Source organism: Esox lucius, chromosome 1 (assembly GCF_011004845.1).
Source record: "Esox lucius isolate fEsoLuc1 chromosome 1, fEsoLuc1.pri, whole genome shotgun sequence".
Lineage (NCBI taxonomy): Eukaryota > Metazoa > Chordata > Actinopteri > Esociformes > Esocidae > Esox > Esox lucius.
The window spans coordinates 39,528,842-39,543,026 of record NC_047569.1 but is presented as its reverse complement, the minus strand read 5'-3'; the positions used below and the strand labels follow the sequence as shown (position 1 = coordinate 39,543,026).

The window sequence follows — 14,185 nt, the reverse complement described above, 5'->3', positions numbered from 1 at the left end:
TTGGCGGTGTCGGATGCATTGATACATAACATCCCAGAGGTTCTCAATTGTATTCAGGTCTGGGGAATGTAAGGGCCAGTCAATGGCATCAATGCCTTCATCATCCAGGAACTGCCTACACACTCTGGCCACATGAGGCCAGGCATTGTCCTGCACCAGGAGGAACCCAGGGCCCACTGCACCAGCCTAAGGTCTGACGATGGGTCTGAGGATTTCATCTCGTTACCTAACAGCAGTCAGGGTAGCATTGGTTAGCACGTGGAGGTCTGTGCGACCCTCCAAGGATATGCCTCTCTAGAACACCACTGACCCACCGCCAAACCAGTCAAGCTGAAGGATGTTGCAGGCAGCATAACGTTCACCACGGCGTCTCCAGACTCTTTCACATCTGTCATATTTGCTCAGTGTGAATCTGCTCTCATCCGTGAAGAGAACGGGGCACCAATGGCAGACCTGACAATTTTGGTGTTCTCTGGCCAATCGAGCTGCACGGTGCTGGGCTGTGAGCACAGGTCCCACTAGAGGACATTGTGACCTCATGCCACCCTCATGGGGTCTGTTTGTGACAGTTTGGTCAGAAACATGCACACCAGTAGCCCGTTGGAGGTCATTCTGTAGGGCTCTGGCTGTGCTCCTCCTGATCCAGCTGCTGGGTTGATGCCTTTCTGTAGCCCTGTCCACCTCCCCTCATGTAAAGGCCTAACTCCTGGTATCTCCTCCATGCTCATAAGACTACTGGGAGACACAGCAAACCTTCTTGCAAACCTTCAGAGAATGGACAGAATTCTCTGGAATTCTGTGCAACCTGAATGGGCAACAGGTGCTGACTTATGCTACCAGTAGTGACAAGGACATTAGCAAAACGCAAACCTAGAGAATAAATATTGTCAAGGAAGGCAGAGTAACCTGAGATGCAGCAAGGGAGGTCTGTACATCTCTGTGTTTTGATTAGGTTGGCATTTAACTGAATTATTATTTTTCTTGTGACTCAGGTTGTTGGAAACCAAGTTGTTGCCATGTTACATGCTCTCCATTTGTAAAGTATTTGCCTCAAATTGGAATGATGGGCCTCAAATCTTTCTGAGATGGTTATATTGTCTTCCCCAGACTGATGTACTCTCAACCTGTCACATTCTGGCACGGCAGTCAGCCATGCCACTGAATCCAACGCCCTCTCTCTCTCTCACGGAGACATGTGTTTCTTGACTATTGCCCGCACCTGTTTTCCCTCATCATTGACCCTATTTAAGTTCCTTGTATCATTGTATCCTGTCGGTCTTTGTTTTGGTTGACCCCATATGCAATGTTGTTTTGTGGGTTCCTGTCCTGTCACACAGTTTTGGTTTCGTCATGGTTTGGTTTCTTCATTCAACATCCTCCTCTCTCCCTGCGTCTGTGTCCTGCATCATCCTTCAGTGTTACACACCTCTTCTTGCTCCTCTAAGATCTCCTTTCCTCTCTGCATGATGTGTTTTACATTCACCTGTATGGGTAACAAACGGACCAGGTTTCTAGTCTCTATCTCTATCTTAGTCCTGCCCAAACTAAACCCCTAACGATCCCTTCTTTGACTGATTCTACTTACCTACTTGATTTATCCAATGCAGATTCAGGTTGAATTATTTTTACACCTGCACTAATTCCTTCTTCATTTTGTTTTTCGTCTACACTGTTGATTTTCTCAAAACCAGCATATGGAATTGGTCACTATAAAAATGGTATGTCAGATACAAAATATCTGCTCTAATTAACTCGTGATGTCCTGGAGAACACCAAAAATTGTGGGGTTCACATACTTTTGTTTGTTTCTTTCGTACACAAAATGGGATGTTCACGCGTACCAGCTGACGATTGTTCAGAAATCAATTTGAGTTTCAGTCATGGGTTTTTCTGTTGTTGCTTTTAGCCCTGCATTTAGCAGGCACAGGCCACTAGGTTAGATTTTCCCTTCGAACAAACAGAGTTGTCTATGACAATTATGGGGAATTCCCATTTTCAGCCCATGCATTCTCATTTCTGAAGCCACCTATTGGTGTGCTGTGTGTGTGTTTGCAAAGCCTGCACAGTATTTTAAAGTCAACCACTTGAAAGAAGCAGCGTGAGTGAAAGATATTTTATATTTCAGAGAAGTTCCATACGATGTGTACAATAACTGTTGAGACAGTAATCATTCTTGCACTATTCTTCAAAGGTTTGGATTCGAAGTCAAACTATTTCTACAAGGTTAAAGGGAAATGTTTTAAGTATTTATAATTTTTTTTGCTATAAAGCCTAATATTTCAAAGTGGCAATTACAGTACAAAGTTGAAGATTTCACTTAAGCCTTATAATTCAAGTATGCTCAATAGTTCAAGAACCCTACCAAGATCTCATATTTGATTCTACCATGAGGTGGGATACCCAACATAAGAATGAAGAGGTACTAGGATTTACTCAATTCTATCTACTGATACATGAGAAGATAAAAAACGATGGTGAATAGAAAATATGGTTTTGGTTTCGGTGATTTTGGTTCAGGGAACTGATGGCTGCTCTGAATTAGATATCAACATGTCTTTTTCTGTGATCAGGAAATATTTGAAGGATTTCAGAAATGTAAAGTCGGTTGGACTCATTTATAGAATAGATATTGAAAGAAGACGAAAACGTAAAATATTTACTACTAATTGCAAATTCAGGTCTAAGTCTTTAAAACAATGAGATGTATTCTTTAGCTCAACCAAAAACCTAGAAATATTTTTCATTCAGCTTAATAAAATAACTTATATAATAAATAACTTATTATAATAATAATATAATAAGATGGACCAAAAAATTTTTTTACCAGCAATAAATCATAGCTTTTTTACTGAACTTCTCAGCAAACTATTTTGGTGGCCATTTAGTCCACTGTAGCTATATTTGATTGTAGATGGGAACGTTTTCTTGGTCAACGTACCTAGCAAAATAACTGTTATTGGACTCAGGGGACATTAACAAGTGTACTGGAGTGCTGCATCACTGCACCAGGGTTGAGTAATATCTGTCAGTAGGACCATGTGCAAAAAAAATAACTCTAATTTTGACAGGAAGTGAAACAATCTTAATTTATTTCTATGGAAAATGTAGACATGCATGTTTGGGTACCGTTGTCTCTGGCACACTGTTTACTGCAGCATGGGTTCAGTTGTGGCTGGCTGCTCTTTCAGCAAAAACTCTCTATCTTTGCCCGCTTTCCTGTCAGATAAAGTAAAATAACGCCCAAAACCTTGTGTGGTTCCAAAAATGTCACAAGATATAATTTAATGTTTGGATAACACAACTTATTCTCCTTCATATTTTATTGTCCATGTATATTAGCATTAATTTCAATGTTATCTGTTTCTGTTTTTTTAAGTGTTAAAAAAACTACTATACTGCCCAGATAAATTGCTTTAAACAATTTTGTCAGGTGTAGTAAATGTTTTGACTGGTACTGTATATATGTGGACATAAAGAATGCTATAGGAAAAAATAAGCCAATTCTGTAAGGAAATGCGGCAATAAGCTTCACAGCTAAATTATTTGTCCTTTGACTGTGTGCACTGTGTGCGTGTGTGTTTGGTGCGTGTCGCTTTCTCCTAGCAATGAAAATACACCACATGAGATCACCTACAAAATACTACAACTTTCATCTCGGACACCAAAAGTCTGTCCAGGAGAGACTGTTACAACATGGGAGAAGCCAAAGGTATTGTTTATGACAAGGTGAGTGAGATTTACTGAATGCATTAAATCAATGTAGCCTCCGTGTTTTTCATTGGCTATTGTTAAAAATAGCAAATAAGGTGCAGATTTTCCTCTACAGACAGAAATATGGGCATATAATGCCCCGTTAACAGGATTTAAGTATAGTTTCATAAGTAGTTTTTGACACAAAACGGTTTCTACATTTGGTAATATTTCAGAAACGTAATGCTTTAAAAAGGATTATATTCAACTGGCCTACTAAAATTGTCAGAAGCTTGTTGCGTCACTTTCAAAAAATAGAGACATTTTGTTTGATGAAAGGTTTGCTTAGACTTTCAGAAAGTTTTTTACAGTATTTTTTGTAGAAAATGTAGAACACGGAATTATGAGCGGGTTTCCCATGGTCTATTACGTGATGTAACCCAGCGTGGTTAAAGGTCGTTATGATAATCAATACAGGCTAAAATTACCAAAATATAAAACAAGATATTTATAAATAATATTGACATTTTTTGATGAACGACCATCAAGTCTTATCGTTCCTTTTCACATCTCGCTAAGGTGATTGCGGACCATGGGTTGAAGTTTGTAAAATTGACCCACCTTACATTCACGATTTATTTTCTTATTTGGAATTTGTTTTTAGGTAAGAACAGAATCTACCCACACTCAAGAGGACACGTAGGCACGTTTGAGTGCTGACATGTTTGTTGCAAATAATTAGTTATTGCGTTTTCTTCAGTTTTATAATACATATGATTTTAATTACAATAATATTTCATAATTTATCATATTAAAAAAAAACAATTTACATTATTCTTCCGTGTTTGGCAATATTTGTTTTGGTCACAGATTTGAGATTTAACTTTTTTTACTCCCTCAGTTGTGCGCGCCCTTCTACGGATACAGCGTTCACCGAACGAGTACCGTCTTTATTTGTTGTTATTTTATATCCACTACTGACTCTACTGAATATGACAGCTTGTTTGCTGTTCCTGCAGCAGTGCATCCACTTTATAACTACTGACGTTATTTACATTTTGAGTCCGGTGCTCCAGCCACTGGCCTTAGATTTTGGTTTGGGCATTCTTGAGGTCTCAACTTCTCTTTAGAATTTGTGTGATTTCTGTGTGCACATGGCCATGCAGTCTCATATCCTTTTATTGAGATTGACGGGGAGTTTACCTATGCTGGGAACAACTAATACCCGCTTTCAATTTACGCGGACAATGGGATTCATCATTATAAGAACATAGGTGCGAACAAGTCTGCGGTTTAAGAACGTTTTGAATCTGACGTAGACTTTTCTTAGGACAAATTTAAGAAAAAACTTGAATGAGGCCCATTGTTCGTAACGTGGAAAATAATGTTTATATTTTGTGCGCTGCCACAACTTGATCAATGCAATGGGCACGTCTAGGGGACAACACGCAATATATTCATCGTATTTTCTTTCAAAAAGCTTAGCTAATTAAAGTCAACACCTAACGTTTGCAAACGCAGCATTGCTTTGTATAATGAATGCATGAAGGAGTTTTGAGATCAAGCAGGCTTTTTAAATAATACATGTTTATTATTATTATTATACCTTTATTTCAAAAAGAAACACAGATTGAGACCAAGGTCTCCTTTACAGCTGGGCCCTGCTTATAGAAGTTTATTACACATGCAGTTTATGTACAAAACAAGAAGATCACAGATAGATGAAGACAACATGCAATGCTTTAAACACAGGTGTTATTCCCTTAGAGGCCTCAGGATTTAGTGGATATTGGGCCTGACAAGGTTTGTGGGGTCCCTTAGGTGTAACCCAGGGACGGGGTCTTTGCTGAAATTAATATCTATATTGCAGCCAATAATAGGACCAAATTTTCTACCGAAATGAGGATTACATACATCAGGTACCCGTTTTTTTTAAATAGTTACACAATTTCTCCCACAAATACGTGCATGTCCCTATAACAAAATGTACACTGTTCAATGTTTATCTGAGGCTTTGTATAAATCCTCTGGATTTACATTTCCAACAGATATAAGATTAGACGGTTTCAATTCCTGTCATAGTTTCTAGGATCAGTCACGCATGACCTCACTTCTCCGCCTGTGACTCATGCGACACTGTATTTAGGCAGGGGCTCTAAAAAGAACCACTAAAACATGAATGTCTTTGTACAAGAATCCATTCTGTCAATTCCACCACCCTTAGCGACCTGGTCCTGGACTTAACGACGAACGCCCTGAGGTGGTGACCGCAAGCGACAACACATTCACCATGGTTACCCTAAACAGTGGAGACCTTCAGGGGTGCGTGTTGGTCCAATTTCTGTGGGAAATGTAGATATATACGGCCTAGTGCACTTCAGAGGGGTCTTCAGAGGGGTCTTCAGAGGGGTCTTCAGAAGGGTCTTCAGAGGGGTCTTCAGAGGGGTCTTCAGAGGGGTCTTCAGAAGGGTCTTCAGAGGGGTCTTCAGAGGGGTCTTCAGAAGGGTCTTCAGAGGGGTCTTCAGAGGGGTCAGATGTGTCCACAGGTAAACATGTAAATACTACTCACTGAGGCATATGGGTTGGAATCTGGCCAGCTACTCTTTCAGGAAATACCCTCTCTCTTCTGTAGTTACCCAGATTCCTGAATAATGGATTTTATGTTGCTGAGCTTTTCAAAATGTCTACCCATTTTTCTTTGCAGATGAGCCCCCGAACTGCAGATGCATTAGACATACTGAATGTTACTGGAACAGCATTCTGTTGTGCAAAAGATCTCCAGTTGATGTTGACAAGATTGTGGAATGTAATCTCCACAGTGTAATTCACAGTTTCACCAGAAAAATAAAAACCTCCAACATCTTTTACAGGAAGATTTTGAGGGCATTTTCAGTGGCTACGACCAAGATGAGGGTCCTAACATAAGCAACAATGCGATGCACCAGTTCACTTGTGATGACAGTGCAGGTCTCAAGGGTTTCCACACCATCTTCCAACCACTGGTCTACAGTGTAGTGCTTCTGCTGGGAGTGACAGGTATGAAGACACACCCATTCTGGGAGTGACAGGTATGAATACACACCCATTCTGAGAATGACAGGTATGAAGACACCCATTCTGGGAGTGACAGGTATGAAGACACACCCATTCTGAGAGGTATTCCAGAAAGCTCAATTAATAACCTGGGAAGCTCTGTCAAACTGGAACTAAAGCATACTCTTGAGCTCCAAAAAGAGAGCTTTTTTCTGATCAGAAACCATAGCAGTAAGTGCTCTGAACCACACCTCCTACCTGCTAGGTTAAGTTGATCTTATCCCAATCAAGTGAATAAAACGAGGTGCTTATCCACCTCAGATATGTGGTGTTCTTTCACTACAGCATGTTCCTTTGCAGAAATCAGAGCCTGCGTTTTGCACATTAAAAATGGTACAGTTGTTTGGAACTTGAATAGATCCTTCAGATCCTTCAGAATAATTTTCTTTTTAAAGTTACACATTTTCCACAGTCAATCATATAACATCTTCAACCCATACATGTCCAGTGATAACCAATGCGATTTCACTGGACAATACAAATGTTGTGTATCACTTTGTAATTTTACCAAGTGATTAATTCAGCAACACCAACATAGCAGAAGCCAAGTAAGTGAGGTGGCATGATTTCATTCTCAAATAGGCCTTCACACACATGAGTAATTATTATAAAAATAATGTTAATTTTCAAGCCTATAACTTAAATTGTACTGTAGCTCAATTATATTTGTGTAGCCAACAGGGTGTCAGAATTGCAGTGGTAGGCAGGGATATAGGTCTTTTGTTCAAGTAGTAAAACCTGGACTGTACACAATTGTCACCTGTTTATCCAGAAGTAAAATATGAACTGGACTCGGTTGTCACATAAACAGCTCTGGAAAAACTTAAGAAACCACTCCAAATCTTTCTCAAATCAGCATCTCTACATGTTTGGCAGCCATTCCATTCCAGTGTCTGTTAAATTCCAGCACAGGCACACCTCATTTTACTAAATGAGGTACTGATTAGGTGATTACCTGAACCAAATCTAACTTAATGAGGAAAAGTATAAAAACCACTGCTGTGGCCATCACTATCCTCTTGCAATAGGACCAGCTGGATGGCAAAAACAGTGCAAATAGAATCTCAACGGTAATTTGAATACAAACATAATTATTCAGCATGACAAAAGAGTTCAAAAGAAAAGCTTTGAGTGAGGAAAAGAAGGGTTCAGTTCTGGCTTTACTGGCAGAGGGATACAGTGAGCGTCAGGTTGCTTCCATCCTGAAAATTTCAAAGAAGGCGGTTGATAAGAACAAGGTCAAGCAACAGACATTGGGGACAACAAAGCTACAGACTGGCAGAGGGTGAAAAAAACTGTCCACTGACCGAAATGAACGTCAACGTCAACCATAGGATGACATCAACTGACCTACAAAAAGAATGGCAATGGCAGCAGCTGGGGTGAAGTGCACGGCGAGGACGGGGCTGAAGTTGTGCAAAGCTAGAAAAAAAACCTTCATCAATGAGAAGCAAAGAAGAGCCAAGCTGAAGTTTGCAAAGACCATAAGGATTGGACCGTAGAGGAACGGAGTAAGGTCATCTTCTCTGATGAGTCAAATTTTCAGCTTTGCCCAACACCTGGTTGTCTAATGGTTAGACAGAGATTTGGAGAGGCCTACAAGCCACAGTGTCTCGCACCCAATGTGAAATTGGGTGGAGGATCGGTGATGATCTGGGGAAGCTTCAGCAAGGCTGGAATCAGGAAGATTTGTCTTTGTGAAGGATGCATGAATCCAGCCAAGACAATGTTTGCTCTGACAATGTTCCCCAACTCTGATAATTGATTTTTCCGGCAGGACAATGCTCCATGCCACACAGCCAGGTCAATCAAGGTGTGGATGGAGGACCACCAGATCAAGACCCTATCATGGCCAGCCCAATCTCCAGACCTGAACCACATTGAAAACCTCTGTAATTTGATCAAGAGGAAGAGAGATGGCCATCAAACAAAGCCGAGCTACTTGAATTTTTGTGCCAGGAGTGGCATAAAGTCACCCAACAGTAATGTGACAGACTAGTGGAGAGCATGCCAAGACGCATGAAAGCTGTGATATAAAATCAGCATTATTCCACAAAAATATTGATTTCTGAACTCTTCTTAAGTTAAAACATTAGTATTTTGTTGTTGAAAAATGAATATTAATTTGTTTTCTTTGCATTATTTGAGGTCTGAAAAAAAAGTATCTTTCTTTCGTTATTTTGACTAGTTATTTTCTACAAATAAATACTCTTAATGACAATATTTTTATTTGGAATTTGAGAGTAATGTTGTCAGTAGTTTATAGAATAAAACAAAAATTTGCATTTTACTCAAACACATACCTATGAATAGTGAAGCCAGAGAAACTGGATATTTTGCAGTGGTCTCTTAATTTTTTCCAGAGCCGTATATCCAGTAGTCTATGCTGGACTGGATTCAGTTGTCACCTGTTTATCCAGTAGTAAAACCTGGACTGGACCCAGTTGTCACTTATATATCCAGTAGTAAAACCTGGACTGGACCCAGTTGTCACTTATACATCCAGTAGTAAAACCTGGACTGGACCCAGTTGTCACTTATATATCCAGTAGTAAAATCTGGACTGGACCCAGTTGTCACTTATATATCCAGTAGTAAAACCTGGACTGGACCCAGTTGTCACTTATATATCCAGTAGTAAAACCTGGACTGGACCCAGTTGTCACTTATATATCCAGTAGTAAAATCTGGACTGGACCCAGTTGTCACTTATATATCCAGTAGTAAAATCTGGACTGGACCCAGTTGTCACTTATATATCCAGTAGTAAAACCTGGACTGGAACCAGTTGTCGTTTATAAATCTAGTAGTAAAACCTGGACTGGACCCAGTTGTCACTTATATATCCAGTAGTAAAATCTGGACTGGACCCAGTTGTCACTTATATATCCAGTAGTAAAACCTGGACTGGAACAAGTTGTCGTTTATAAATCCAGTAGTAAAACCTGGACTGGACCCAGTTGTCATCTATGTATCCAATAGTAACACCTGGACTGGCTTCTCCATCATTTCCTGTAATTTTTTATTTGTGTTCTGCCAGGTAATAGTCTGATGATGACGGTGTTGCTTAGGAGCCGTGGCCACCTGAGAATCACAGAAATCTACTTGCTTCACCTAGCACTGGCCGACCTTCTGCTTTTAGCTACCTTCCCCTTTGCCCTGGTACAGGTACATTGTTTTAAATTGTGCTTTACCCGAACATGGTTCCTAATAGAGAATGAGAAACAAGAAACAAAACAGTACAATATGATACTTGTATCCACTAAATTAGGGGAATCGTTTGATTTTGCGAAGTACAAAATGTTCTTAGTATTGTCAAAATTAAAGAATTCAAACATCGCTGCTAATGGACATTGTTACTGACTACACATCGCTGCTAACGGACATCGTTACTGACTCCTCATCGCTGCTAACGGACATCGTTACTGACTCCACATTGCTGCTCCAGCCACATTGCTGCTAATGCAACACATTTGTAAACTTAGTATGAAGTGTTTTTGAGGGATTTTCTGTTTGTTTTCCCTGGTTTCAATACATACATTTTACACTTAGTAAGCTACCTACACTAACTCCGGGATGGGGTGGAAGTAAACCAAATATTACCTTATAAATTAGGATACCATGGGACTTCAGACACAGCTCGAAGTAATTTCTCCCAAATATTATTTTTAATCTAATCACCACTTAAATTAATCAATTGAATTCTCACAATGTCAACAGGTATTCATGAGGGTGGTGTTTGGAGACGTCCTTTGTAAGCTGTTAGGAATGTTGAACAGACTCAACTTCCTGTCCAGCAGTCTGCTCCTGGCGTGTATTAGCTTTGATCGTTACTTGGCCATAGTGCATGCTGTCCCCAGCCTCCAGAGTCGCCGTCCCAGGAACGTTCACCTAACCTGCCTGACGTTGTGGTTGCTGTGTCTGGCCCTGTCCATTCCCAACATGGTGTTCCTGTCTGTAGGTAAGACATTAAACATGTGGACAGCTAGGCAATCAGGGAAATTTGTAATTTGCAGTTCACAAATGTGTCCTTGCCTCGTCTGAACAAAGGTCATCTTTCGATGCGGCATCACACCCCTCTGAACCAGGAAATTCATGCCAGCCCACTCACCAAAGGGAAGCTTGTAGGTGACTGACCCACCACAGGGGTCGCTGGAGTGGGAGTAGACAAGGCTGTCCTGACCAACATCCACCATTAATACAGAAGGGCGTAGACCAAATTGGGTGCCACCCTCTCTTTAATTCTTGGACAATGTGAGCATGGCACAACCACGATTAAGAAACATAACAAAATACATGCTATTCTCTAAGACCCGTAAATCAAACGCTAACTACCCTAGATAGATAAAAAGAAATATTAACAACTTCCTTCTTATGTTTAGTTTTGTATGAGCATGAGAACCCATGATTGGATAGTAGATATTGAAGTAGGTAAAACTTTTAAAGTCAATTTTTGTTGAAAACAAATGTGCCCACTCTGTATCAAACGGTTTAGAAGATATAAAAACTAGGCCTTCATAGTGTGGTCCATATGAATGTGCTTGTCTGGTGTCTTACCAATATTGGGAACATATTCTCCAAGTTTTATTAAGATCTGAATATCTATGCCTGATGTATAGGCATTTATGTATTAGACCAACCAAATTAACAGGTTTTGGTCAATACTGGTTATTTTATGTTGCAGTGCAAAATACATGCCGTTTTTCAAACTTCACCCATAGATGCCGGACACCGTGTTATATGCAGATTTGCCCTTCCATTCAGGAGGAGTTGGAACTTCAATGGTTTAGAGAACATTCTAAATGGAGGAAAATCCATCATGGTGAACTTCATGCGTCCTAGAGTCAAAAGAGTTCCTTGTGTGCAGGTGGACCTGCAGTATGTACCATATTTACATAGGGGGAGAGGCGTGACCTTCCGAACATTATCCAGCATGTCGCTTGTTACAGCGCTACCGCGTTGCAGTGAATGGGCTGGTGTAGACCAGTGCTAATTACAACTCTGCCAGGATTCACCTTTCTACACCTCGTCATCTGACTGGAATTTGCATTTCAATTTCACACAGCAGAAACTGAACAAGTTAGGTTTCAGCAGCGTAGTAATAATAGTACATATTTTCATTAGTAAAACTGGTTGAAATGCTTCTGTCATAGGGAAGAATCAGACAGACCCATCACAGACCCTCTGCTCCTTCTACAGCCACGGTATCCATGCCAACAACTGGCGTCTGACGGTAGGTTCCACTCAAAGGTCTGGAAGCCTCCTTTCACTCTTCAGGTCATTTTTTTGTTGAATGTTGTGGCCTGGACCCAGCACTAACACACCTCCACCCATGCATGGCATGTCTTTGAAAGAGACAGGGTTTACAGTAGATAGCAAGATCACAAAATCACAGCAGCTGCATTCTTAAATTCACGAAAAGAAACATTGCAGACAAAAAACATGTATCAATTGAAGGTTACATTTTATTTGAGAATTTGTAGACAGCTGAATTTTGGCTCAGGAGTATTTTTGCCTCTCTTACAGGATCGTGTCATGACCCATGTGCTGTGCTTCTTCCTGCCTCTCGGGGTGATGACCTACTGCTACACAGCTGTGGGGCTGAGCCTGTACCGCAGTCCAGCACGCCAGCGGAGCCAGGAGAAGAAGGGGGCCATCCGCCTGGCCTTTCTGGTCACCGCCGTTTTCTGCCTCTGCTGGCTGCCATACAACATCACTGTGCTGGTGCGACCCAGTTAGTTAATCATTTAATTGGTTTAATTAGTTTGTCAATCAAAAAAGAAATGTAGTCAAACCGTACTCAGACTTAACCGAGGCCAATAAAACAGCTCTATTAAACTCCAGTCCTTGAAGGATGAAACACTTCTGGTTTTAATCCTGGTGTAGCAAGGGTCTGATTTTGACCTTGGACACCAGGTAAGTACAATTAAGTAGGTTCAGAGTTGAACGGCCCTGCTGCAGTGAAGTGATGTTTTTTTTTTGTTCACGTTGGCAGATGAAAACGATGATTGACCTGAGGCTGGTGCATGGGTTGGACTGCCAGGCCTTGACCAGAATGAAGATATCCCTGGTAGTGGCGGAGAGTTTGGGCTACTCACACTGCTGCCTCAACCCACTGCTCTATGCTTTTGCCGGGCAGCGGTTCCGCCAGGACCTGCTGAGACTGCTGGTCCGCTGGGGCTGTGGACGGGTGTGTGGCAGGGTTGTCATACAGACTAGTTCTAGTCGGGCATCAGCATCCTTCTCTGAAGGACTCCCTACAGCAACCACTAACATCCTATAACCAGATTTCACCCTATAAAGATCCAGGTCTAATACCCTCATATGACTTGGTTTAAAACCCTCATGTGACCAGGTTTAACGTCTTTAATATCCAGGTTTAAAACCCTCATGTGACCAGGTTTAACATCTTAAATATCCAGGTTTAAAACCCTCATGTGACCAGGTTTAACATCTTAAATATCCAGGTTTAAAACCCTCATGTGACCAGGTTTAACATCTTAAATATCCAGGTTTAAAGCCCTCATGTGACCAGGTTTAACATCTTAAATATCCAGGTTTAAAACACTCATGTGACCAGGTTTAACATCTTAAATATCCAGGTTTAAAACCCTCATGTGACCAGGTTTAACATCTTAAATATCCAGGTTTAAAACCCTCATGTGACCAGGTTTAACATCTTAAATATCCAGGTTTAAAACCCTCATGTGACCAGGTTTAACATCTTAAATATCCAGGTTTAAAACCCTCATGTGACCAGGTTTAACATCTTAAATATCCAGGTTTAAAACCCTCATGTGACCAGGTTTAACATCTTTAATATCCAGGTTTAATACCCTTAAATGACCTGAGGCTTATACTACGAAGCAGGATTTGGGGTTAGCTACCGTCAGTGTCACGACGTTGGTTCACTTGTTACCTAGTTAGGCTACGTTGCCATAGTAAGTTCTGCACACCCAACCTACTCCGGAGCAGGTTATATTCATTAGCGTTATTTTAGCCGCAGGATATTATGCTGGCAGCGTTCAGATTTTCTTTTTCAAAATAAAAGCCATAAAGTAAATTTACAAGGCAATATTGTTAATATAGTCTGTAAAAAGAACAGACAAGAACAACATTAGAATGGACATTAAACCAAAAATGTACTGAATAGATTTTTAACTATATTGCCTTATATATTTCAATTATAGCTTTTATTTTGAACAAGAAAATCTGAGTTAACGCTGCTAGCATAATATCCTGCTGCTACAAGAACGGTAATGAAGCCTCGAATGGCCGTCACTAAGTTATATTCGAGATAACAGATTCACACATGTAAAAGCACCGCCTACTTACCAATCAATTCTCGATTGAAAATGGCGTCAAAGATCCCGTTTAGCTCAGTGCGCGGATGGTGAGAGAG

At 40.6% G+C, this 14,185-nt stretch overlaps 1 protein-coding gene across 2 annotated transcripts; it reads left to right on the top strand.

The window, feature by feature from the left end:
- The first annotated feature begins 2,345 nt into the window (after positions 1–2,345).
- Positions 2,346–13,944, top strand: LOC105028511 (C-X-C chemokine receptor type 5). Of its 2 annotated transcripts, XM_029123031.2 has the most exons (8): positions 2,346–2,419; positions 3,604–3,726; positions 6,561–6,726; positions 9,824–9,951; positions 10,504–10,744; positions 11,937–12,016; positions 12,310–12,507; positions 12,779–13,944. In XM_029123031.2, exons 2-8 carry the CDS (start codon positions 3,694–3,696, stop codon positions 13,064–13,066), a joined length of 1,134 nt encoding a protein of 377 aa, XP_028978864.1. In that variant the 5' UTR covers positions 2,346–2,419; positions 3,604–3,693; the 3' UTR covers positions 13,067–13,944. The 2 variants fall into 2 exon arrangements, with proteins under 2 accessions (XP_028978864.1, XP_034150249.1); XM_034294358.1 differs by lacking the exons at positions 2,346–2,419; positions 3,604–3,726 and having other exon boundaries at positions 6,634–6,758.
- Positions 13,945–14,185: the final 241 nt, after the last annotated feature.